Source organism: Sphaerodactylus townsendi, linkage group LG12, assembly GCF_021028975.2.
Source record: "Sphaerodactylus townsendi isolate TG3544 linkage group LG12, MPM_Stown_v2.3, whole genome shotgun sequence".
NCBI lineage: Eukaryota > Metazoa > Chordata > Lepidosauria > Squamata > Sphaerodactylidae > Sphaerodactylus > Sphaerodactylus townsendi.
Window position 1 is genome coordinate 26,664,307 of NC_059436.1, and position 26,937 is coordinate 26,691,243.

At 43.3% G+C, this 26,937-nt stretch overlaps 1 protein-coding gene across 1 annotated transcript in view; it reads right to left on the minus strand.

Moving 5' to 3' along the window:
- Positions 1 to 480: 480 nt before the first annotated feature.
- The window catches only part of SFRP1 (secreted frizzled related protein 1), a 46,394-nt gene continuing 19,937 nt past the window's right edge, over positions 481 to 26,937 (minus strand). Inside the window, exon 4 of the mRNA XM_048512609.1 lies at positions 481 to 3,931. Coding sequence (XP_048368566.1) covers positions 3,609 to 3,931 — 323 coding nt within the window. The 3' untranslated portion in view covers positions 481 to 3,608. The remainder of the gene's footprint in view (positions 3,932 to 26,937) is intronic.

Consider the following 26,937-nt stretch of genomic DNA (forward strand, 5'->3'; position numbering starts at 1 on the left):
AAGAAATTAGCCCTTCCTTCAGGGCTATTAGTTTCAGTACAGGGAGAAGATCGGTACCATACTGATCCCCAGAGGGGGGAAAGCGCCAGGTGCACTGGTGCATCTTCCATCCCTGTCCCACTACACCCCTAGCACATCTCCGGAACATCCTCGCCACACACCCCACAGGGTTGTGCCCAGTGCGTCGTACACCCCCCTGTCCCCTTAGAGCTATGCCTCTGCTGATCCCTCTCTTTTTTTCTCTAGCAAAGCTAACTGCAGTTTCCTATCAGGAACATGGTATAGGAAGGGAAAGATTAAGCCCCTCTTTCCTGCCACACTTACACACACACACTGTAGCCCCAAAACATACTCTAGAAATCTTTTATCTAGAACACAGTTCAGCCCCACATTCACCAGTCTTTCATTTAAGGAATCTAAAATCCGAATTAAAAACAAATCTACATTAAAAATGCAAATTGATGAGATGGAAATGAAATCTGGATGTTGAACATATCTACACATATTTATTAATTCGCAAAGCTAGTTCTGCCTCTTTTAGATAACAAAGAATATTATGCCAGTTCAGGGTTGGGATGGAAATTGGTGAAAGATTGTTGGGGCTCATGGCAAATGGGAGATAGCCATTAGGTATGCAAAGACAAAAAGGGGTCTGGGGAAAGCAGGAAGAGCAATGAAGTGATACCAAGTTATGAATACCAGGCAAAAGTCTCAACCATCCAATTTCCTTTTAATTTCCAAATTTCCAGTTTGGTCATGCTTTCTGCTTCTTCCCAGCAACCATGAGATCCAGAAACCTGATTTTGTTCTAATGTGAAATTTGGAAGCATCCAAGAATTTGCATGAGCTATCATGTTTTGTGTTAAGGTCCTACTGCTAAGAATCATGGTGCCATTGTGGTTAAGTAGACTGAGACCATGAGAACAACAAATCAAAAAGGTACATGAATAGCCTTAAAAGAAAGCAAAATTATATCAGGTAGTTTTTCGTTGAGGCACTGTTAATTTTCAGAAAAACAATATGGGGGTAGGGTAACTGAATTAAGGCACACACTGATAAAAAATGTGGATCTTTGTAATCTCACACTTACCAACAAAAGAACTGGACAAAAAGGAAACAAACTGGAAACAAGAAATTAATATACTTTGAATCTAGAAATCTACTAAAAACAAGTTCTGAAAGTCCTTCTTGCAAAACAACAACAACAAAACCCACACAAAAAGGATTATACACACATATGGCAAGTCAGCCTCTTGGGAAAGAGACCAGACACACAGCAGAGTTAAAGCACTGTTAAAATAGCTCAACATAGTAACTAGAAATATTTCATTAGATTACACTGTTAAGTAAATAACTAGGGCAGGGATTGGCAACTGGGAACCATGGACCAGATCCAGCCCTCGTGGCTGTTTTTTCTGGTTTCCCTGGCAGTACTATCAAAGTTTAATCAAGGTGTAGCAAAAAAAGAAGAAAAAGTTTGATCCATTTCATTTATAAGGAAAAGAAAAAGAAATGTTTACAAATTATGAGAAACAGTCCGCACCTTTAATGTTACACATCTCTTTTGGATTTTGTACACTTCCTGCAAAGATACATAAGCACATGTTCTCTGTCGCTGTGAAGCTATTCATGCTATAGGGAACCATTTCAGAGTCTAACCACTTGGGGGGGGGGGTGACTCGTACAGTGACATACACTTCTTCCTCAATGTCAGAAGAAAAGGGGAGGCTTCTAAGACACAGACGCTGATCCACTCCTCATCTATGATACAAAACTTTCTCTCCCCCACACTGCCATGCTGACCAACAACTCCTATTTCTTTCAGTTTCCCTACCGCTTGCCTTTGCAATGTCTCTTCTAGGAGGCAGGACATAAAGCCACATGGACTTCAAAACCCAATGGCTCTCACTCCCTCCCAATCCCTCTGTTTCTGAACTTCCTCTGCTATTCTGTGAGGGTCCCAACAAAATGGCAATAATTTGTTCCAGAGGAGAGCATGTGGAGATCTTTGTGCATCTCTCACACAAACTCCTTCTGCTGTAATATAAGAGTCAATGAGCTATAGTAAGAGCCCAACTCCACATCTGAAAGGAATAAACAGAATATTTGACTGACCCTTCCAATCCTAGACATAGGGAAATTACAGAAGAACAAAGTAGCTGCTCCTTTCCTCCAGAGTTATGTTTAGGTTGTGGGCCAGCAAAGAGGCCATCACCCTCACAAATCCTATGTGTCTCTGCCAGGGATCAATGAACCCCTGACTTGGATGGTGTAGTAGCAGGGAGCCTCTCCACCTGCCTCATTCCTCCTCAAACTTCATGTTCCCTCCTTTCAAGTATTGTATTGCTCCCCAAGGGGGCAGGGACTGTCTTTTGGAGAACCGCTGTAGCAATACTGGCCTTCACTGAAGGATATGACATTAGTTACTCCTGCTGTCCCAACATCTGCAGAAATTAAGCGTTTTAAGGTTGGGGGGAGGGTTCAAAATGTTTTACCAGTTGAAGTAGAAAGTGGAAATGGTGCTCTCCTTGCACTAGTGGACATGATGGTCACAATCCACCACAGAATTCCCTTCTACAAGCCTCACTGAAATGAATGGGAGCTCATGTTCAGCTCCTGCTCTTTTCAATAGACATTCGTGGTGTCTCACTTCACAGAACTGCACACATGAATGCTCTTGCTGCCTTGCTGACCTCTCCTGATACATATGAATACCTTCTGATGTTCCAAACTACAGGTGAGCCAAAATGGCTTGGTTTTTTTTCCATGAATGGTTCCATCAGCAATTTTCTTGGCACTCCTTCCTAAAAAAAAGTTTATTTATGCTGTCTTTGCTTGTTCCCAGTGACATCATCAAACATCCATATTCGATTGGCTGTGTCATACTGCAATGACATACCATCCCCTGCATGATCCCTGACTAGGTGAGATCATTCAATGTGACTAAACAGGGAAAGGAAGAAGGAGCAGGAGCACCTCATAAACAACTGCGGCAGGGAAGGTGAATATTCACACAATTTCTAAGCTTCTGAGGGATTTCTATTCCACTGAAAATGCTCATTTCTACTGGAAAACTGGACAACAATCAGTGCAGGTCTATTCAAACAAATCCCAGGACAGCCATGTTAGTCTGCTGCAGCCAAAACAATATAAGAATCTTTACTGCACCTTAAATACTAATGAATTTCTTGGGGCAGATGTTTACATGAGCTACAATTTGTTTAGTCACCCTTCATGCATCAGACCAAGTGGCGTGTGGTTCACAGAAGCTTCTGCCTCAATAAATCCATTGATCCTTCAGGTGCCACAAGACTCTTTGTTATTCTATGCAAAGAGTCACTTTGCATATGACCTCAGATGGCAAGACAGTAAACCCCAACCTACCTACATACCTTTGCACAGACTCTTAAAGGGGATGTAATTGGGGCTAAGAAAGGGAAGGGGGGGCACAAGGAAAAGGAAGGTCTATGAACACAAAGAGAAAGAAACACAACAAATTCAATGGAGAGTGTCTGCTATGGCAGAAGGAGCCAAAATGTATAGGCCACCAAGTTAAGATCTGTGCAAGTTCAGGGCCAGCAAGAAGTTCCAAATCTGGCAGCAATCGATCATTTGAAGACTGACTGGAATGTAGGACACTCGGGGGTTTTCATTTTCTTCATGAATTTTTTGAACTCTTTGTTCTTCTTATCCCACTTATGAATAGCCGTCAGCAGGTACTGGGTCTTCACCTTGCGCCCCATGATAAGAAAGTTGTTGTTCAGGTTGTCCAGCTGGTGGCAAGGGCAGTCCGCTCCATTCTTTAAGTACAGCACCAGCTTCTTCAGGTCTTTCTTTTTAATGGTGCCCAACTTCAAAGGCTTCTTCTTCTTCGGGATTATTTTCTTGTCTCCATTTTCTTTTTTTACCTCCTTTATTTTCATCTTTAAAGCTGGAAGACAACAAAAAGAGAAACCCCCAAATGATGAAATTGTTGTTAGTTTCTTGCAGGAAAAACTGGGAAGTGTAACTAACAATGGAACCCTAACCAGAGTTACACTCTTATAAGTCCACTGAAGTCGATGGACTCAGAAGTGTGTAGCTGAACATACAATTGTGCTGCAAAAGACCTCACTGCACCCCCATTCTAAAGAACTAAATATTTAGTCTATATATAAATATGAATTTGTGTCAGTGAGTGAGTATGAGTGTGTGTGCGAGAGAGAGAGAGAGAGAGAGAGAGAGAGAGAGAGAGAGAGAGAGAGAAAATAATCTATTTTAAAATGAAATCTAAATTTAATCCTGACAAGAATGCCAAAGTCTATACTCATAACTTAAAACTTGAATTAATCATCTTTTATCAAATACACTGAGTTAAAGCCAGGTTTTTTTGTATGTAAAAAGGCCAAAAATAGCTGACTTTTGAATTGAAATGTTGTAAATATAACTCAAGAGGTCATGCATTGTATTTATTACTTCACATGTTATGAATATTTATGGCATCAGCCAAAAGGCTTGTATACTTTCCATCTCATGGGAAAATACAATTCTGCTCAGCAACCGTTTGCTCTCACTTGCAGAAAGTTCTTGGCCACTTATCCCAACTGTGTCTTGTGCACTGGGTTGGATCCAGTGATCTGTCAGCAGAAGGAACTGGTGGTCATGGATCTTTCCTGAATTCCCCTTCTCCCAGCAGCCCTTTTTGACCCTAAGAAAGTTTATACCCAGGTTGCAGGAAGCGCATATGGCCACACAAGTCAGGAGTGGGAAAGACATAAAATTGTCCCTTATGCCGCTGCCTTCGGTGCCGTTGAGAGGAAAGGGAAGTTTCCCCTGTCCCCAGTGCAACCTCTCCATTTTCCACATGTGGGTCCTACATATCTAGGAAACCATGAATTACCTCCGGTCCTTACCCCTGAGCAGAAAGGCAAAGAGCATTCCATTAATGTCACTGCTGCCCCTTCTGTAACCCCATTCTAGTGGGCAGCTCGAAAGGCATTGCAGGTTTAAGACGAAAGGTTTTGAATGATGCTCCCCAGTAACACTTTCGTTGCAAACCAATAGTTCTGGACTGTTACAGCAACCAAGCAGAAGGTTCTTTTGGTCAGCCGGGGAATGAATGCAGGCTTAAAACCTAGGTGGAGAAAACTTTTCTGGGGAGTACAAAAAAAACCTTTTCAGTGGAGAAAGTTCCTTCTCTGTACGTTCTACATTTTGGGCATCTGTTGAAAGCATGAGAGCAGATCCAGGAGAATCAGTTGGCAACCTCAGTGCTACTCTTATATCTATATGAAAGGCAGGTGTATTGGTGACAACTCACTTTTTAAAGAGCTGTGCAGGCGTGTGAGCAGAGGAGGTAGGCCACGCTGATACGAGCACATGCAAGGGTTTTGGCGATAGCTCATTTTTCCAGAGCGCATTGTATTGTGTTGCATAACGAGCTTTATTGCTAGTAAGGAATAAATAAGTTCAAACCCCATTTATGTCCCTGCACGGCCTCTCTGCTCAACGGAGGCCAATTTACCGGTGGTCCCTGGCCCCTCGATGATACGGCTGGCCTCCACACGGGCCAGGACCTTCATGGCCCTGGCCCCAGCCTGGTGGAACGCTCTTCCACCAGCTGTCCAGGCCCTGCGGGATCTTACTGAATTCCGCAGGGCCTGTAAGACGGAATTGTTCCGCCGGGCCTTTGGAGGAACCAGCCGTTGATGGTGCCCCCCCACCCCCGGCCCCTTACATCTGTGCCTTCTGCCATCTTGGGGTTTATCGTTCCTCCCTCCTGAAAGAGGATTTAAGAATGGAGCTTCCGGACGCCCCTTCTGCTTATGGTAACTTGTTATTACGTTTAGTTTTATCTGTATCGCTGCTTTTAAATGGTTTTAGTTGTTTTATTCTATATATACTGGTCTGTTGTACACCGCCCAGAGCCCTTCGGGGATGGGGCGGTATAGAAATCGAAAAAATAACTAAATAAATAAATATTCATTACTGACACAAAATGGAGAATGCAGATATTAAGAGGATCACACGTAGCACGCTATCCTGATACACAAGTTTGGAGCACCCAATAACTGTAAAGGGCTCCTCTTTCTTTCAAACCCTTAGTTCCCCACATGTCAGAAACCAAACCATCTATACAAAGCCTCCGTCCCTTCCTCTGACTTCCCTGGGTTGTCTTCCTTCTTTCAAAATATGGATTGTAAATGCCTCAGGGCCGGGATTTGTCTTCACTGTTGCTTGCGTTCTGTAAAGCTTTTAATAACTTGACAGTGCTCTATGACATAAATGATAACAACAAGGAAAAGGCAACAGATTCATGCATTTGGAGCATCCACAAACTGAAAAAAACCTCCTGAAAGACATTAGCATTGGGGGCCATATGTGATTGATCAAGAAAGGAGCCAAGTGGCAAAGAAAGGGATCTTTTAATGTGCACCATATTGTCATCATTTTTACCCCATAAACCAGATTCCACTGTACAGCCACCACAAAAGGAACATTAATTTGGGACTGAAGCTGCAATCAATAACTTGGGGAAAGTACTGAGTCCAAAGAAGGGAATATTTTCCATTGAGGTCACATCAGATTAGCTTTCCTGCTCTCAGGAGGCAAAGCCTGAAACTGCAAACTGTTCCAAACACCTTTGAGAGAGAGAGAGAGAGAGAGTGTGTTTTGGGGGATGGGACTACTTGAGTCTACTAAAGAGACAAGGCCACATCATATATGGCTTTTTCTACAACTGCCCTGCTATGCAGCTGTAAACAAAACCTCTGGAACAATAAGAGGCCCTTTCCGCACACGCAAAATAATGCGGTTTCAAACCACTTTCACAAATGTTTGCAAGTGGATTTTGCTATTCCGCACAGCTTTAAAGAGCACTGAAAGCAGTTTGAAAGTGCATTATTCTGCATGTGCAGAACAAGCCAGAGAGTCTTGTGGTTTGCTGAAAAGTACCTGAATTATTATGGTTCCACTTTGTATGGGCCAAAGCCCTCTTGGTCTAGGAATAGGGTTTTCAATCTCTGGGTCATGGCTGGCAATCTCTCGCTATTACAACAGATCTCCAGGTGACAGAAATCAGTTCACCTGGAGAAAATGGCTGCTTTGGAAGGCAGACTCTATGGCATTGTATCTCATTGAGATCTGTCCTTTCCCCAAATCCCACCTTCCCCTAGCTTTACTCTCAAAATCTCCAGTCATTTCCCAGCCCAGAACTGACAACCCTATTTGAGAAGCCTGTTCCATGGATTCCCTGGGGTGGAAATGCAACTAAAATGGAGAAGATTTAGCAGGCCCCCATTTTAGTATCCTAAGACTGTTCCATTTCATACCACTCTGTGGCTCCAATTCATGTGTATTTTGTAGAGATGTAGCCACAATTTATACCCACTGGGTGCCCCCATCAATAAATCTATATATCTACTTGCAAATTCCTAAACAGAGGCGTGATTCATCTTTTAAGTTATGGCTATATAAATGAGATAAATGAGGTATTACAGTGCATGTAGATTTTCAGAGAGAAAAAAGGGAAATCAATTTTTGTGGTGCTGTTTATCTTCTTGGTAAATTATGACTCAGAAGGTAATTGATAATTTCTTTGTGTTTATTATTATTTATCTGTTACTGTGGGGGGGGGGGGGTTGAGCTAAACTATTGCCTTGTGTTTCATGTGGTTATTTAAAACTGTGACAATTTATGAGGGAAAAGATGAGGCAAATTATGTTTCATGCCTTTTTCTTCTGCCAGTACACACACACACACACACACACACACACACACACACACAGAGAGAGAGAGAGAGAGAGAGAGAGAGAGTTTTAATATATTTTGTCCTTTTTAATTGTAAGTGTCTTATCTACCTTATGCTACTCTATGCCAGTCTATGACCATAATAAAGATTGATTGAGGAAAATTTCGGATTGATTGATGAAAAATTGATTGAGGAAAATGGGGGGGGGGGGACAGAAACAGCCAGTACATTGTCATGGATACAGACTGTGAGATATGGGCCTGCAAGTGATGGAAACTATCAAAGTGTAACCTGTAGATGCGTAGTTGGATCCAGGCTAAATTTTTCCTTCAGCAGAATAGAACACTCTTGCCTTCCCACTGCAACCCACTGATCTCCACAAAATGCTTCTCCTTGGGCAGTGGTAGGATTCAAATAATATAACAACCGGTTCTGAAAGGACTCAGTGGTTGGATTAAAACCATTCTCTGAACTAGACAAAAAATTAGCTATCGGTTCTACCGAATAGGTGCAAATAGGCTGAATCTCACCACTGTCCTTGGGGTTAGAGACCCTGAGGTTCTCTAACAAGAACCCGAAACCTAAAAAATAGTGCTATTCTTGGACTGTGCCCTAGAACTCCACGTAACACTAAGGCAAGTCTGAGCCCCTACCCTTGCCTTAACCCTAACCCTAACTTATTATTTTTGTTTAATTTATTCAGTCATAAATTGTTCCCAAAATTGTAACAAAAACCCGAAACCTAAAACTGACCATAGCACTATTCTTGGACTGTGCCCTAGAACTCAACGTAACACTAAGGCAAGCCCGAGCCCCTGCCCTTGCCTTAACCCTAACCCTAACCCTAACTTATTATTTTTATTTAATTTATTGAGTCATAAATTGTTCCCAAAATTGTAACAAAATGAGTCAGACCTTACACCCTCAGATGCTATGAAGAGGAAATCATATTCTACACCTTTATTGGGAAAATTACCAAAGAGGATTTTTTGACCCGCTACTTAGAGGCTGCGGTGAAATGGTTGAAAGAGAGGCAGCTGAAGTTAAATCTCTTGAGGCCAGAGGTACTGCGGCTAGGCTGGTGAGGTGCGGATGGGATGGCCAACTGCTGACTCTTCAAGGCATGCAATTAACATCTGGACTAGCCATCAAGAGTATTGGTGTTATTCTTGATGCCTCCTTAACAATGGAGTCTCAGGTCACATGTGTTGCTCACCTGGCATTTTATCATCTTCATCAGCTGAGACTACTGTCACCTTACCTACTCCAAACCAACCTGGCTACAGTGATCCATGCAACAGCCACCTCTAGATTGGACCACTGCAACTTGCTCTACACAGGGCTACCCTTGGGTCTACTCTGGAAACTCCAGCTGTGCAAAATGCAGCAGAAAAGATCCAGGCTCATGGTTGAGGGAGGAACGGTTTAACTGTCGTACTATTTTACTGTATAAATGATATGAGTTAAAGTGAGTTTTTAGTTGCCATCTGTTTTAGAATTAGAATTTTTAATGGCTTTTAATCTTTAAACTGTATTGTATTTTTTGATGGATGCCACCCTAAGCCCATAAGGGGAAGGGTGGCATATAAATGTAGTAAATAAATAAATTTTCTGCCAAAGCCAAAAATGTTGAGTTAGGTGCTGCTGTAGCACTGCCTAGCCAAAGGACTGACTGTAACAAGGACTTTGTTGTCATAGTTACAATGATAACATGTGTACTGATTCTGGCATCCACAGAAACCATCAGGCAAACACTTAAAGGAGAAAAGCCGGCTTGGAACTTTCCACTCCCTCTTGGAAAACAATGCCTCCACACACATTCAGCACAGGGGACAGAAAAGTTTCAATACAGCCATTTATCGATACAGAGTGAATCTTGGCTTCCTTTATGTAATGGGGCTGCCAAAGCAAACAGCTCCCCTTCCTTGGAACTCCCTGACTTTTCCATCAACTTGTAAACATCATATCCCAAGTGGGATCTCAAGAGCCCAATGATGGAGAAGCTGGAAATCCATCCAGGTCCAGAGGTGTTTTCCCCTCCTCTCGACCCCCCATCTTTAGCCATTTCCACCCAACTTTTTATTCACCAAAAGAGAGTTCAGCAAGATGCTAATTTGCAACATAGCAAAATAATATCCAGGAATTCTTAGCTAAATGCAGTTGGATACATACATAGAAAGATGATGTGCATATAAATAAGACTGAAAAAGAATGCACTGGGCTGCAGACAATCAACCACAGCAGTAGATGAAGCAGGAATCTAGGCAGGATAGGGACCGGAGGTGGACTGAACAGATCCACTGCAGAGTCAGTCAACTAAAAGGCAGAGTGAAATGTTGGCCACAATCTGAACAGGGAAGGCTGGATGAAGTGAAACATGAATGAAAATCCAGGCAGCGCAATCAAATGGATAGGGAAGGAAGAAATTCTAGGAAGGGAGCAGAAAAGAAGAGCAAGAAGAGAAGGAAGAATAAGATTGACAAGCCAGGATATTTGAAGATGGGAAGCTACCCAAACAAGGCCAGAACCTCAGAGGCAAAGCATGGCCAAATGGCCAATCTGAAAGCCTGGGTAACACAGTAGCTATGAGCTGTGACACCCTTAAGCCAAGCTCTAGTCCTGGTCTAGGAAGCCATGCTTCACCACTAAGCCGAGGGATCAAAATGTCTGTATTATAAAGGTCCAAATTTAATCAGCAGAAAATCTACATTTTCTACAGAGAATAACCCTTTGCAAAAACCAGTTATGCAGAAGATTAGTAATATTGGCTTTTAGGTTTGGGAATGTCAAGATACATGAGAGTAATTGTTGAATAACCTGTGGGGTCTCTTTGACTCCAGGTTTTTATGTGAGACCGTGGAATTCCGAATACAATTTTCATTGTATTGTTATCCCAGGGGGAAAAAAGCTTAACATTTGGAAAGATAGCTCCATATGTTACACACACACACACACACACACACACCCCTTCTGCTTTGGTCAAACAGGCTTTGCAGGGTCTTTTGAAAAATACAAAAACTTATCAAACCTGTTGGCCACAGAGAAAAGCGGGATGAGTGAACCAATTATATGCAATGCTGACACTTTCAAACCAACTTCAACTGCTTGGGGGGAAAATCTGCCTCCAGAGCTGTCCCACCCGCGAAAACACACACGGAGAGATGTTTCGCATACACAGATGTTTCACCAAGGAACTCTCTCTAACATCAGCCAGGCCTCAACAAATGGGAAGTCGTTAGCTCCCTGTGGGGCCAACCATGAAAAGAACAGAATGTAATTGCTGTCCGTTTTTCATGGGCTGCTACGAACAGAGGCATTTTTCAGTTTTTCCCTCTTGCAGCTGAACAAACTATTCTGGCCATTCCTGGGAGATTTTCAACACTTTAGAAGGTCATTGCCAAAAGGATGACAAGGCCCATTCTTCATTGCACTACATGGAATGGAAGACCCTCACACACATGCAAGGCCAGTGTACTACACAGAGAAACTGTAGTTGTTGCACTGTTAACACAACAATATTTTTCCTACAGTGTAATTTTTCTAACCTAAAACTGGAGAAACGCTATACTTTTACAGCCAAAAAGGTTCAGAATGCCAAAATATCGGAATTATTCACCCATGAGAATCCTACCCTTTGTACTGCTGCACAAATCATTTGAGCACACTGGACAAATGCAAACCCAGGGGTACAGTAAAGAAATTAGCCAGTGTTCCATCACCCAAGTTGTTATACTCTTTTCTACCCAAAGATCTAAGAAGAATTATACATTAATCTGCCACTTCTTCCTGGACCTTCTTTGCAGTAGAATGCTCTGTGGGGGTTCTAGTGCCTGCCTTATTCTGTCCCCTTTCCCTGTTTGAATGAAAAAAAATCCCCTTTACCACTTTGTAGACGCTAGAGGATTAGGCCAGCGAGAGGCACACAAAATTACATTTCATTTTTCCTGCTTTCTCCTTGCCTCACCTTAGAGCTCTTACTTCCATTTTTCTAGCTCCCACCATTTTGTGTCAACTTCAGGAGCCTCTGGGCTGCCACAGCCATTTGCAGAATGTTCCTACTGAGTTTCCTCTAGCTTCAGTTCATCTGATGGCCATTTCCCTGTAAAAAGTTGATGAATAAAGTTTGTTCTTCCTGGCAATCCCACACGTGTGTGTGTGTGGGTGCGGGGAGGGGTTTGAATGAGATATCTTCATAGCTTTGAAGACACCATTTGAGAATCGCAGCCGCTTGAAGGGCTGGTCCAACTCCCATTAAGAAGCAATGGGACGACATGTCCAAGATTGACCAGCCCTCCAAGCAATTGTGATTCTGAAATGGTGTCTTCAAAGTTACAAAGATATCTCATTCAAAACAAAAGGAAAGGGAAAAAAACAAGTGCGTGGGATTGCCAGTAAAAAACGAACTTCATTCTTAAACTTTTTACAGTGAAATGGCCATCAGATGAGTTGCAAGCAAAGGAAATTCCTGGGAACATTTTGCAAAGAGACTCCATAGCACAGAGGCTGTTTCCGCACGAGTGGAATACAGCATCCCAGGGATGCTAAAAACAGCGTCCCTGGGGAGGGGTTTGCACGGCCGCTGCTGCTGCATCGCAGCAGCAGCAGCCTCACAACCCTGAGCAGCGCAAAGCCGCTGTTTCCGAACCTCCCTCCCTGAGTGAGGTTTTTCAGAAACAGCGGCTTCCAACCACTGCCATACGAATGGCAGCGACTGGAAGGGGCCATTTTCCCCCCCTTTCCTGAACACCTTACTATCCCTCTGACCTTCCAGCGCGTCGTCCAGGCCAGGGGACACGCCCCCCCTACGACTCCAGAGCTGTCGCGCAGGGCAGGGGTGTGTGTCCCCTGGCCTGGGGGATGCACTGGAAGGTTGGAGGGACAGTAGGGCATTTGGGGGATGGCGCAGCCTCTGCGCAGGCTGTGCCATCTTCCCCTCCCCTACCAGGACCGCCCATGCGAATGGTCCCGGGGGGTGCGTCGGCCAGATACTCCAGAAGCTGACACAAAATAGCAGGCACTAGAAAAAAGAAAGTAAGAGCTCTTAAGGTTGAGGGAAGGCAAGTTTTGCTGGTAGTCATTCGATCCATGATAAATGCTCTTTTATCAAACTACCATGTTTAATAGTGCACAGAATAATGGTTTTGATGAAGGCTGCACTTAAAATTGATTCTTTGATGCTCATAGACATTTGGGACTATTTTTACCTGTGGAAACAGTACTTTCACTTCCGCCAAACAATGACTGACCGCACTTAGATCTTTTGGTGGAAAAGGGCATATAGTACTACAGCAAGTTATTTTGGAAAACAAAGAATCTCCTGCCTGCTTTTGCTCACCTAGTAAACAGGAGATGTCTTCAATGCAGGTTGGGTGGAAAAAGAATCGATAGCGATTTTTGAAAAACCCAGGTTGAGAGAAATAAAACACCCTGAGGATGCTTTGCAGGATAGAGCTGTACAGCCTTCTTCCCCAAAATGCTTTTTTATAACATCCTCAAGACATTTTATTTCTTCTGTGCAGAAAGGACCACTGCTTGCATAAATGTTTCACTGAGACCATGTTTCCATTTCTGTATTTTGCTTTGCAGTTAGCAATTGCTTGCCATACTGCAAGGCTTTGGAACAGGAACTTCCTGGGGAGCTATGCTACTGGTGAATTAGCAGGAGGGGAGATGACAACTGGATATTCTTGTCTGGTGTTAGCAATAATTTAAAAAATCCCTAAAAACTGCTCATCTCCAAGCCAAACTACACATTATATGGAGTTCCAGATAACTTTCACCCATTATTTTGAATGAAAAGCAGCTGCTGGGAGCTGCGACTAGAAGCCAACAAACAGCAGGTGGGGAAGAGTTACTAAATTCTTTCCCTGCAGGCCCTTTTCCCCTCTCAAAATAATACTTCTTCCAAGCTATATAAGTTAGGAGGCCTTCTGCTTTCCCCTGTGAGAAAACAAGCAGCTTGGAGGGGGGGGGGTGGTTGCAGAGGAGGATAGGTCTGCCAAAAAAAAGTTTAAACTATGCTTATCCCAATCGTAGCTTTTTAATGTAGCTTCGCATTAAAAAAACACTGAGGAGAAGTTACATGGGACTTCACATAATGTGCAGCTGGACCCGAAGTGAGCCCCAAGTTGGTTCCCATATTCTTGTTTGATCCAAGTCCGAATCTGCATAAGTATTTAGAGTAGGAAATCTACATCACTGCTCTGTGCTACTGGGGGACTGTCTCTTGTAGGGCGGTCCCCTCCCCAACTCCAGCTTCATCCTGAACTTTGTGTATTTTAGGGAGCAGCTCTTCCACAGGACTGCTCTCCTCCCCTTTAACATTTTGAGACTGAACAAAGCCACACATGTCAAGGAACACCATCACTGTCCACTGATGGTTCTTTTCCTCAGGATTATTATCAGCAGGCCTCAGGCTAGGGTTGAGATGTTCCAGAATTGTGCTGTGTAGTGATCTAAATCCAGGTAACTTTACCATGCAGTTAGAAGGTTACTTGGTTATGTTATGCTGACAGATTCTGGATGACTATGCAAAGGCTCATGAGTGGAGAGGTTTTCAGTTCTGGAAAAAAAGATGAATAAACCATGATAGTGGTTTATAAAATTATGTATGGGTACAGGCAGTGGACAGAGACCTCATTTTTATCTCTGTCTCATAATGCTAGAACTTGGGGGTCACTCCATGAAGTTGACGAGCAATAGATTGAGGACAGAGAAAAGAATATACAAGTAATTAAATTATGGAGTTTACTCCCAATGTACACTGTGATGGCCATGAGCATAGATGGAGGATAGATCCATCAATGGCTTCCAGCCATGATAACTAAAGGGAACCTCCATATCCAAAGACAGCAAACCTCTAAATACCAGATGGACCCCTGCTCTTATGTTCTTATGATGCCACGTGCCTCCTATCTACCCTAACAACTCATTGGTTCTTTCCCATTTGGTAAAAAAACATGAGTCTTGTGGCACAGATTAACAATTGAACAACTTTCACGAGCTGCAGTCTACTTCAGCAGATGCACAAAGTGAATTTTCAATCTGCAGGTAATCTACCTACGTTGAGAAAGAAAAAAATGTTACAAAGAACACCTCTTACACTCCATGCATTTACCCACTGTTCATGTTTTCATTTCCCTTGGTTTTCAATGAATACATCAGTCTGTGGTATGACATTACTCCTTTTTTGTCAGCAAATGGACCAATACAGCTACACCCCAATGGTATTTCTGAACTAGTAGCAACAGCTTCTAGGTCAAGCTGGGACTTTGCTGAGGTAACAGGCACTTGTGGCCATACCTGGCTCTATTGCCTTTCCAAGGGCAGACTATCCAGCTACCCAGGACCCAACACTGCTGACAAATGCAGCTGCTGAATTTTAATTTGGTACTGTGGGTGTCAAAAAATGCCAAAAGAATCCATCCAGCCATAGACAAAGATTTCCACTGTATCTCTGCATATATCAATGCACCATTCGCACCTCTTTCCAATCAGCCTCTGGAAGGGGTGGGGTAGGTAATTCAATCCCTCCTGATGCAAAAGAAACAACAAGACTAGCTTGACCTCATATGAAGCTGCCTTTTGCTTGCCCGAATTATGGAGAAACAGAGGGGGGCGGCTTTTCTGAACGTAGATCATTCTTTCTCTTAGATATGCTAAAACTAAACCTTTTCGAGTCCAAATATGAAGGGTTCCTCAATTTTAATTCAGACTCTTTCAGCAACCAGAAGTAGGGGGAACTCCAGCACAAACTACCTGGCCTGCAAATTAACCATCTTGTTGTTCAGCATTTTGGACCAGGCAACTTTACAGCAGGATTACATGCTAACAGGCTTCAGTTACCTTAAATTAATTAATTACACGAGCATTTCCGGATTTGTGGTCACATGCCGGGTCTTTGGCAGGAAGCACAGTTAAACCTAGCTATGACTCTTGGCCAAAGCTGGAGGGAGGGAAACTCAGCAGGGAGGGAAATTTGTTGTCTGATGCATGGCTTGTTAAGGCTCTCTCTTCCCCTTTCCAAAAATCAATAGCAACTATCAAAAGAAAAACAATGAGCAGAATCGCCAAATAATTCCTAACAGCCATGTCTGCTAAAAGGCCAAGCCAAGTGCAATTAGGACCAGAAGACGGGAGAAGTAGCACCAGAGACCTCTGCCAAACAACAGTAATAATTTGGCTCCAACCCAGAGTACATATGCATCGAAAAAGCCCCACTGCAGGAGGACTATTCCGGGGTAATTCAACAGCAGCCGTTACGGCAGATATTTCAACACTTTCTCTTTGTCAGAATGAGTTAGCACACTTACCTGTGTGGAAGAGCTCTGTATTCAGGAGGGTTTTTTGGCAAAAAGGGTATCACCAAAAACATTTTTATTCATTTTATTTAAACGTTTAAGAACTCAAGAGGCTTACAGACTCATTCCGCACATGCAAAATAATGCACTTTCAAGCTGCTTTCACAACTGTTTTTGCCATTCCGCACAGCTTCAAAGAGCCCTGAAAGCAGCTTGAAAGTGCATTATTCTGCGTGTGCGGAATGAGCCACAGTGTCAATCATCTCTCTGGATCCACAGCAAGATAGTGGCCAAACGTCTTTGAAAGCTTGCCTACTCGTGCCAACCAGCCACTACTATGATAAAGCTGAGAGGGATTGTGAAATGTCTTGTCTAGGGAGCCATTTGCATTCACAAGACATATGGCTCCTAAACCCTTCTGAAATGGTCAGGTACCCTGGAGCAGGTACCCTCTTTCCCTGAAGATGCTTAGAGAGCTCCTGGTCAGAATATTAGTGTGGAAAGAGAATCTGTATTGGGGCTCACTGCTGGGAAGAGGAGTTTTAATTTTTCTCACACACATCCATCTGGTAAGAAATTTGCAGCATTCACTCAAAGCACTCTATGTCCAATCAGAGACCTAAAATAGAGAAGCGTGTTTTCTCTTTTTTCTTACATGGGCCCAAAACAGTTTAGGGGGGCATGTTAACTGTGAAAACAGAACTGGAAGAGGGGAGCTAAAGCCCCTTCCCTAGCACCACAGCAGCCTCAATCCAGACCCCCTATATACACATACCCTGACCCCTGGATGCTTTTTAGGACCCAGTTATATACAGTTGGAGTCGTCATGGAAATCCAGGGGTGTAGGGCTAGCAAAAGCCTCTCCGCCAAAGAGCCAGGGAAGTCACTGCCAGTCACAGTAGAAGGCATTGGGTAAAATGGACCAGAATCTAACGTTTTGTAAGTGAAAGTAACTATTTAAGGACCCCACATAATATTAAAGGCTCAAGCTCTACCCGTCTCCTCCATTTCTAATACTTCCACTCACATTTCCATCTTCCCATGCTCCAGCACCACAAATTCCCACACCAGCCAATTTGCCCATTTGGGTTTGGGGACTCAAAGCACTCATGTTATTAGTTGCAACTTTCTTCAATGTTCATCCATGCTACCAGAAGCCTCTCTGAGGACGTAGCTACACATTACTCAGGCAAATGCCCAGAGTGATTGAAAACAATTATAAACTTCTATAACTTGGTGCCTGATTGTGACATTTATACTGACCAAGTACAAACAGGTGGTTTGATTTATCTAGTTTCAATTTGTATTCTGCAGTTTATCCAACACTAGGTTTTTGTGGCAGCTAACAAATATTTTTTTTAAAAACGTATCATAGAATAAATATATTTAGAACAAGTCAAAAGCTTAGCAAAACAGCAGGTCAGCAAATTATGACAATCCAATCCACCAACCAGTCAACTGCCAACCAAAAGGGTCCTTGACTAAGAAGGGATTTGCAGCATTCACTACAAACCCAGAGGACTAGTCAATTGTGCCTTCCTGGCAGGGAGCTGCAGAGGAAGGGAGTTACCCTGAGAAAACCAGCTGTTGTTCGTTTTACCCAGACAACAAAGGATGATAAGGCTTAGCCTCCTCCAAAGATGTTCAAAGTCAGGGGATGGTCAGAATAGGGATGTTATACATATTTTCATAAACCACAGATAGATATTTACAGCACTCTGTTGCGGAGGTCAGTTGGTTCAGAAATGACAAAATAAAATACTGCTGCACCCTGAGCAACCACTGGAATCCACTGCCAAAGAGTGTGGCCTACACACTCAATGGCTTTTTTAAAGGATTAGGGAACTTCATGGCAGATACATCTATGGGCGGCTATTAGCCATGACCGCTAAGAGGCAGTATAGCTCTGAATGTGAACAGTGAGTGCAAAAAGCCTAGAGTGGCCATCTCACTGAGGATGGCAAACCTCTTAGCTTGTCCTAAGTTAGCATAAGTGCTTTCCCAATGGATCCACAAACATGTTTGTTTCACTGCCTTTAGCTAGTAAACATTACCTTCAAGCCACCAGGCAGCTGGGATTATACGCCGTAAACTCAATAACGGCAGTGACAATGTTTCATCCAACGAAACAGCACTTAAACAAGAGGCCTCTACACAGTTGGAGGAGTGACAATAAATTCAAAGTGGAAACGTGTCATTCTGAATTACTTTTCAAAAGTAAATCTGAGAAGCACTCCTGTTTTCAGTTAGTAGACAGAAGAGTGAGAGGATGGCAGCTGCCAGGCCAAAGAAGAATGTGGTTTTAAAAGTGTATTGTCCAAAATACCTTATTTAGTCCATAAAATGGTTTGGGCTTCCCTTGGGAACTTTAGACCACACTAGAGCCAGCACGCTTGCAGAGATTAGACTGCCTAACAGTGAATCCCTGCTGACTTTGGAAAAATTGGTCCTGCTCTCAGCCTAGAATACACCACAGGATTATTGTTATTATTTTGGTTGTTTAGAGTCTACCTTTCTCACTTAGACTTATCATATTGAACAAGCAAAATCAACAGAAGGGGACATCGAATGAGCAATACAGTTGGGTTTGGACTACAGAAATATGAAAACAAAGAGAAATCTCAAACAGAGCTGAAACAAAGCATGAGCTTTTAAACATGAAAAGAACATAAGAACATAAGAACTAGCCAGCTGGATCAGACCAGAGTCCATCTAGTCCAGCACTCTGATACTCGCAGTGGCCCACCAGGTGCCTTTGGGAGCTCACGTGCAGGATGTGAAAGCAATGGCCTTCTGCTGCTGCTGCTCCTGAGCACCTGGTCTGCTAAGGCATTTGCAATCTGAGATCAAGGAGGATCAAGGCTGGTAGCCATAGATCGACTTCTCCTCCATAAATCTGTCCAAGCCCTTTTTAAAGCTATCCAGGTTAGTGGCCATCACCACCTCCTGTGGCAACATATTCCAAGCACCAATCACAAGTTGCGTGAAGAAGTGTTTCCTTTTATTAGTCCTAATTCTTCCCCCCAGCATTTTCAGTGAATGCCCCCTGGTTCTAGTATTGTGATATATTAAGTCTGCACAATACAATGATATATTAAGTGGTGTAGAAACTACCTAGTCTGAAGTATATTTACAATGTTAGGTAGCAATACAGTAATGTAGATCACCGTTCCTAACCCTTTACCAATGCAACTTTCTGACCATTTAATTATAATACTGTTTCTATATACCTGTGCAAAAAGTAATTCTGTTTTGTATAGTTTATGGAAAGCCAGAGAGTGACCCATTATGTATGGCGAGCTTGCCGTGGTCCCAAATTTGCCACAGAATTTGCCACAGAGTCTTTTGTTTCGGGGTATGTTCGTTATTATTACCCACTGGCCCTTTTCCTCACAGTTTCTCATCCTCTCTTTGCAGTGGGGCAAGCAGGTGAGCTAAAGGGGGAAGGGGATCTGCCATTTTGACAGGTGTCATCTGCATAATGAAGACATCCAGTTTCAAAGTTTTGAATGATTTCGCCAACAGATTTTATATAAAGGTTGAATATTTTGTGTGATAAGACTGCACCCTGAAGAACTCCACAAGATTACTCCCGAACAGAAGATAGGTGGTCTCCAACAGCAAGGCTTTGAGTCTGATTCATGAGGAAAAATTTCAGTGAGTTCAAGGCAGAAACCTGATGCCTCCAAATGCCTCAACAGGATGGTTTGGTCTACTATGTCAAAGGCTGCAGACAGATCCAGAAGGAGCAACAGAGAAGCATGACCTTTTACTTCATTCAGGTGGAGGTCATCAACTAAAGTCACTAGAGCTATCTAAAGCTACAAGGGCCATTTCCTGTAGCCTGGCCAGAAACCAGACTGAAAAAACTCTAGAGCCTGTGAGTTATCTAGGATGTCCTTGAGTTGGTCTACTACTGCTCTCTCAATCACATTGCCTAGAAAGGGAAGATTAGAGACTGGGTGATAATTAGCAACACCATTTTTATCTAGGGATGGGTTTTGGAGTAGTGGACAGATGACTGCCTGAGTGCTTGAGGGAAAGTGCACTGGGTTGGTGACTAATTTATGACGGTCAACAAGAGCTAATTTATGTGTTTTTTGGATGATTTTAGCAGCCAGGATGGGCAACAATCCAGCGCATATGTGGTAGCCTTCATTAATCCCAGGATCCTGTCAACATCCATCACAGTAACTAGGTCAAAATGGTCTATAAACCATAGACCAGATGACGTACAAGGCACTTCCTCTGCCAGCCTATCTTACCAGCAGCATCTATACCAGGGGGTATTCATGTTATTTTATTAGTGAAGGACCTTACAAAGGTGTTATAGCTAACTGTCCATTCCTGAGGCAATAAAGGTTCAGATTTAGGAGACAGCAGAGGATGGGAGTGTCATGACTGGCCTGTAATTTCCTGGTTCCCTCATCCCTTTTAAAAAATTAATGTAACTTTTATAACTCTCCAGTCTTCTGGCCCAGCTGAAAGGCTACATAGTGGTTGCCACATAGTCACTGTGTTATGTCTGCTATATGAGTAAAGTGCTTATCTTTGGCCCCTTCCGCACACGCAAAATAATGCGTTTTCAAACCACTTTCACAACTGTCTGCAAGTGGATTTTGCCATTCCGCACAGCTTCAAAGAGCACTGAAAGCAGTTTGAAAGTGCATTATTCTGCATGTGCGGAATGAGCCTTTGACTCAGTTTTACTTATATTCCCCACAAACATCCCCCCCCCCCTAAATTTAAAAACCATTTTTTCCTTTGCACTCAGAGGTAACGGTTTTCAAGACTGCCATATCATGTTCCTTCTATTTTCTAGCTCTGTACAATGTATTTCTGCAGTGGGAGAACTTTACGGAGTGTAAGTCTCCTAAAGCGTCATGCTTTCCTCGTTCTTTATAAATCTATTGATGAAAATAGGAGCGTGCCAGATGTTATGCACTAGCAAAAAGAAGACATTTGCACCTGTTCTGAGACACAATATTCCTTCATGGATTTGTTGCCTACTGCTCTCGCTTGCTACTATTTACATTACGAGAAAGAAGACACAAACAAGAACAAAGAAAAGGGACAGGACAGGAAGGCAAGGGACAGTGCTGAAAAGCACCAACACAGTTAGCAAGGGTTTAACTGACTCAGGATAGAAGTCATGCTTGAGCTGGCTTGCAGTCTCCCGTTCCACTTTCCTTACAAAGAGGACTAAATACCTTGTACCTATTTCTCCATAAAGAAAAGAGACAGAAACCAGAGAGTAGGGCTGATTCCGCATGGGCCAAAAACAGCAGTGTGAAAACGATGTGAAAACGGTGTGAAAGGGTTTAAAATGGTGTGAAAGGGTTTATACTGTTTTCACACCGTTTTCACACCACTGTTTTTGGCCCATGTGGAATCAGCCTTGGTAAAGAGTATCTTTAAAGGGGGAGGGGGCATACCTCCCCAAGCCCCTTTTAGGCACCAAAAAAAAAAGCTTGCATTCCATGCTTTCAGGCCTTCTGAATGCCTGGCTATGAATAGGCTTTGACTGGAGTAACTGAATGGGCTTAAACTGGAGTAACGGTTCTTCAGATTGCACTGTAAGCCTTCATTGACTGGCTCTCAGCAATCTGGGATGTGGCGTGCAGCAGCACTTATTGCCAAACATCTGGTTATACCAGTATGGAAAGCAAAGAACCTGCCCAAAATCTCAAGCTGGGTGGTGAAAACAGTAAATTCAGCTGAAGACTGGATGTCTTCTTGAAGCAAACAAGCATGACGAAATGTTGGAAAAAGTCTGGAATCCCTTTTAAAAACGTTGCGAATAAGTACTACACTTTTGGTCTGTCTACTCGGGTATCAGAATGCTCTTTCACTCTTCCAGGTACCTCTTGTTTTTTTTTTAAAAAATGTGTTCATTACACCAATTGCGCTGCTGTTATATACAGACATACAAACAGTGCAAAGGTTTATAACTGCTAAAACAATTACTTTTTTGTGATGTTCTGATGCTTTTTTTAACATCAAAGCTCAATGAAATAATGAATAAAAACAAAACAGCAACCCTCAGCACACTTAGAAGGAAGAAGTCCCATTGTGCTCCGTAACAGGAATAACTTGCCAGAAAACATGGTTAGGACTGTGCCACATGACAGGAATGCATGGGCAAGCTAGTACATTTCTTGTCAGCCAGAGCGTTTTTTGTGGAATTATTGACATTCAAGCCTTGGGATGAGGTGTTGGACACAGAGTCTACCCAGAAAACACAACACTCTTGTGATCTTTTATAAAGAGAATGTTCCTCTGCTGCCAAGGCTTTTGGTCCTCACAGGCTCTGCCCCTGTTTAGTCTGTTAGGAGCACAAGTTGGCGTCCTGAATCATTCTGGTTTGGCCCTCCTTTGTGTTTAGCAAATGTCCTGGTGACACATGGAAAAGGAACACCACAAGCATATGGTTCAGCTCTCCCTGTCTTTGTGACAGTCCCTTGCCAGGAAGTCGCCAACGTGCAAACAGAACCAGCATCAGCACTTAACACAACAAATTTTCCTAGCCTTCCAGATGTGTTATGGGTAACAGTGCATCCTTTCTTGGGGGGTTTGTATGTGTGTGTTCTGGCTACTGAACTACTGCACATTCCTGAATGCTGCACCCTCCTAAATTTCCCCTCCAGCTCCTTCACTCCATTTTCATTACTAAGAATTTTTTAATGATTTTCTTGGGACCAGAACAGGATGGAAAATCCAGAAGTTCACCCCTCTGCTCCTTAGAAAGGAGCACGAGTCATCAGGGAAAGCTAGATCAAAACAAACAGGAAATGCACAGCACGGCATAATGCCCCATTAGTCAGCTGAACCCATCTAACTCTCTGTTTGAATTAGCAGCATCCCAAATCGACTACCTCATCTTGCCTCATGGCCAAGCTGCCCCAGAATACTGTTGAGGATCAATTTGCTGCACTGTGGATTCCAGAGACAGTAATCCCAAACTATCTACAGACTACTCCAAGCATACCTACCTACATGAAGATTAACTGAATTAAAAACAGTCTTACCTCTTGGGGAGTTTCAGTTTTTTAGTTTGTTTTTGTTTTTTGGCTTCCTGGTGGGTTCAAAAATTAGGGCTGGCTCTGGAAGTCAGGCTGTGGCCAGGCCTGTAAAACCACGGAAGAACCAATCTCTTTCCCTGACAATACCACCATTCTCCTTTTTAACGGAAACCCACAAGCTAAATCAGAAGCAATGCAAGAATTCTTAGTTTGCATGTCAGTTTACAGATTGAGATGGTCCTCTGAGGGTACTGTACTCAAGAATCCCCACATTATGGACCCAAGTGAGTCAAGAATGGTATGAGAGGGAGGGTCTGACAATCCCACCTCCAGGTGAGGCCTGGAGATCTCCAGGAATTCCAACTGTTTGCCAGACAAGAGATCAGTTCCCTTGGAGAACATGGCTTCTTTTGAGAGTGGCCCTATGCAGAGCTCCTTCCCCAGGCTCCATCCCCAAACTTTCAGGAATGTTCCAACACAGAGCTGACAACCTTATTTCAAGGCCTCATTGAGAAAGGAAAAGGGGATGGAATGCACCCTTAGACCTCTTTCTGCCTCACCTCACATCAGGGAGAAGAGCACAATGTATCCCCTTTAGTTGGTTCCTAACTAATTTTAAATATAGCCACACATGCTCCCTTTCGACTGTTGACCCCTTGTGAGAGAGCTCTCCCCTATGAGTGACAGGGAGTGGCCACCTCAAGCCCCTGTGCTTGGCCAGGATAGATTGATTCTTTCCTTACCCCCTCCCCCAGACTGTTGTCCAATTAGATGGTGGGCCGGGATGCCTCATGTTGCTCTAACCCTAACCCTAACCCTCCCTTCCCTTGCATGCCACCCTCACTTCCTCCCCTCCCTCCCCTTCCCTTGCATGCCACCCCTCCCTCTCTTCCCTCTCCTTCCGTTAGGGTGGGTGGGCCATGTCCAGATGCCGGGCCCCCTTCCCCTGCCTTCCCTTGCATGCCACCCCTCCCTCACTCCTCTTGCATGCCACCCCTCACCCCCTCCCCTTCCCTTGCATGGCTGAGTATTGTGAATTCCCCTGAATTGTCAGGAAGTATTAAACAGGACTGTTAAATGGGCTCATTGTTACACTGTTCCAATGTTACACTGGCTCATTGACTAGAAAAGGAAGTTTTCTTTGGATGCATCCTACAATATCTAATTTCATTACCGGATAGTGAACATGCAACCATATTTATCATTTTGACAGTATGGGACAGCCAACAAGTAATGGTGGCAGGATTTCACAACTGACAGTTGACGAAGTTCTATATATTTACTACCTGTTGAGCGACTAGCAGCTGATTGACACAGCACCTGCTTTGCTTGTGCAGAGTCCCCACTTCAGTGTCATGTTAAATGATCAGGTAATAGATGATTTGAAAGACCTCTGACAAACTCTGGAAAGCCATGGACAGCCACTACAGACAATGCTTACTAAACAGATCAGTGACCTGACTTGATGAAGAGTAGCTTCATACATAACTGCCGAGAGATGCCCACATCCAAATCTGGATGCACAATTTCACAGTCAAATGGCAAATCAAAATTTCACAAGGAAAATTTAAAGTTTTAGGGATTTGCAATTGTATACTTTGGCTCTTCCCTGCAACTCGGAATGGAAAGTTTGCTGCCATTTTAATTCAAAACCTTTTTATTTCCATGCCTGTTTCTCTATCCAGGCTGAACTAGGAATGTTCTTGTGAAGCCAGGACATAGGAGTGGCTGTTTATATTAATTCCCTGGTATAAAAATGTTCCCAGTATCCATCCTGAGCTTGAAGGTATTTGGCAAAGCTGATGTACAGGAACTTCATGTATTCCTTACAAGAGAGGAAAGTCCCGAGCCCTGTCTTGACACAAATATGGCGCACCCAAGTCGTAATTCCCAAGCAATGCACACCTAACCTTTTATATTTGTCCAGGAAAGTTCCATTTGCCAACATGTTGTAAGCATCACTCATTTCTATAAAGTTTCACTGGACATAAATCAGACCTAGCCTCAGCTATGTGGGCATCCTGGATGGGAATCTGCTACTGCACCCCAGCACCACGAAGCCTCATGCTAGATATTTTTTTCTAAAGAATAAGGTGGAGAAAGTGCAAAGAAATGGAAAGGATTTAATTCTTCCTTGAAGTTAAGAGCTGCTGAACCACAACAGCAACAACAAAGAAATTAAATTGGCTAGGGGTTTGTTTGTTTTTTTGCTTTCCACTCAGTTGCCAAAAAAGCAAGGCCGAGGCTGGTTACCATCCCAGATGATCTTTGTTGTTTTCAGCTGTAAACCCTTCTAAGTGAACAGATAGATTTAGAACTAAGTTCTACACATGACTCAGTCTTTTTGGTGGGTTCGCTTTTGCTGATCCAGAGCTCCCAAGCTTCACCCTAGTACTGTAAGGTGACCAGATTGTCACCTTTTTAAACCGGGACCAGGGTGGGCGGGCGCAGGAGGCTGCCGCACTGCCTTCTGGGGCACTCGTGTCACAGGGCGGGAACCGGGAGCACCCCAGAAGGCAGTGCGGCAGCCTTCCAAATATCGGGACAGTAAAAAAAACCGACGGGACACGGGACAAATTGGTTTAAGGCGGGACTGTCCCGCCAAAAGCGGGACGTCTGGTCACCTTGTAGTACTGGGTTATCGATCTTTAGGAATTGGCACTTCAGTGAAGCACTGACAAAATAACCTGCTGGTCCTGCAGAAGGCTTTGATTATTGAATTAATTCTACCATTTTCCAAAGCGCTCTACATTCTTCCCTAAGTAATGTTCTGCATTTTTCAGTCTCTAACAGGGATTTAGTATGAAATCAGGCCATTTGTACACTTGTGTTCTGCCTCATAGCGAGCTTACCTTTCTTTGGCTGTAGACTTTCCTTTGTCCATTTTTTTGTGCTTTCTGAAGCCACCGCAGGGCAGAGCAGAGAAGCTGCACGGTTTCCAAATGCTGGCAAAAACACAACCTTTCCTATTGCTTCGCTTTTCTCCACAAAGCAAAACAACCTAACAGGAAGCAAAATTCTTTATCCTGTTTTGTTGCTCCTTCCTGCCTTCCCTAGCTCACCAAACAGTAGCTTTTACCACTCTTCTGGCCACCATTTTAGAATGATCAGAAGACCTCTAGATTTGTCTGGAGAAATGGACAGGTCTCTGGAGCAAAGGACCAGTCTATTGAGCTACTGGATGCCAGGAAAAAGGGGGGGGGGTGTTGCAGGAAAACAACAAGCCTGCAGAATTTTACTTTTGCCCCTGTTGGACTGGCAGGAGTACTTTAGATAAGAAAAGAACACTTTCAAAATGCAAATGGTGTAGGCAAAAGTGACTCTGCTAGTGTGGTACATTTATTTTGTATATTTGTATAGAATAGAAGCCTCTGCTCCTCCCCTAATATCTGCGTGATTTATTATTATTATTAATTAATTAAATTTCTCTGTTGCTCCCCCCTCGGGGCCTTGGAGCCGCTTCCAACAACAATAGACACATAAGATTAAACAATTTAAAAACATGCAGCATAAAACTTCACAGATGGCAAAACAATTCATATTTTCCGAGGACAGACCAACAATCAAGTGGAGATGGAATATAGAGATTGAATGACATGGAATGGGGGGGGGGGGACCAGATGGAAAAGCCATAGCTGCCTCAACCATATGCCTAGTGGAACAACTCTGTCTTACAGGTCCTGTGAAATTATAACAAATCCCACAGGGCCTGGTTTTCATTAGACAGAGCATTCCACCAGGTTAGAGCCAGAGCCAAAAAAGTTAGGGCCAGTTGGATCTCTCTAGGGTCAGGGACCTACTAGTTTGGTCCTACTGGGTGCAGCTGTTGGTTTCAGCTTCATCTACCAAGCTTGTCACTCTATCAAAAAAAGAGATAAGATTAGTC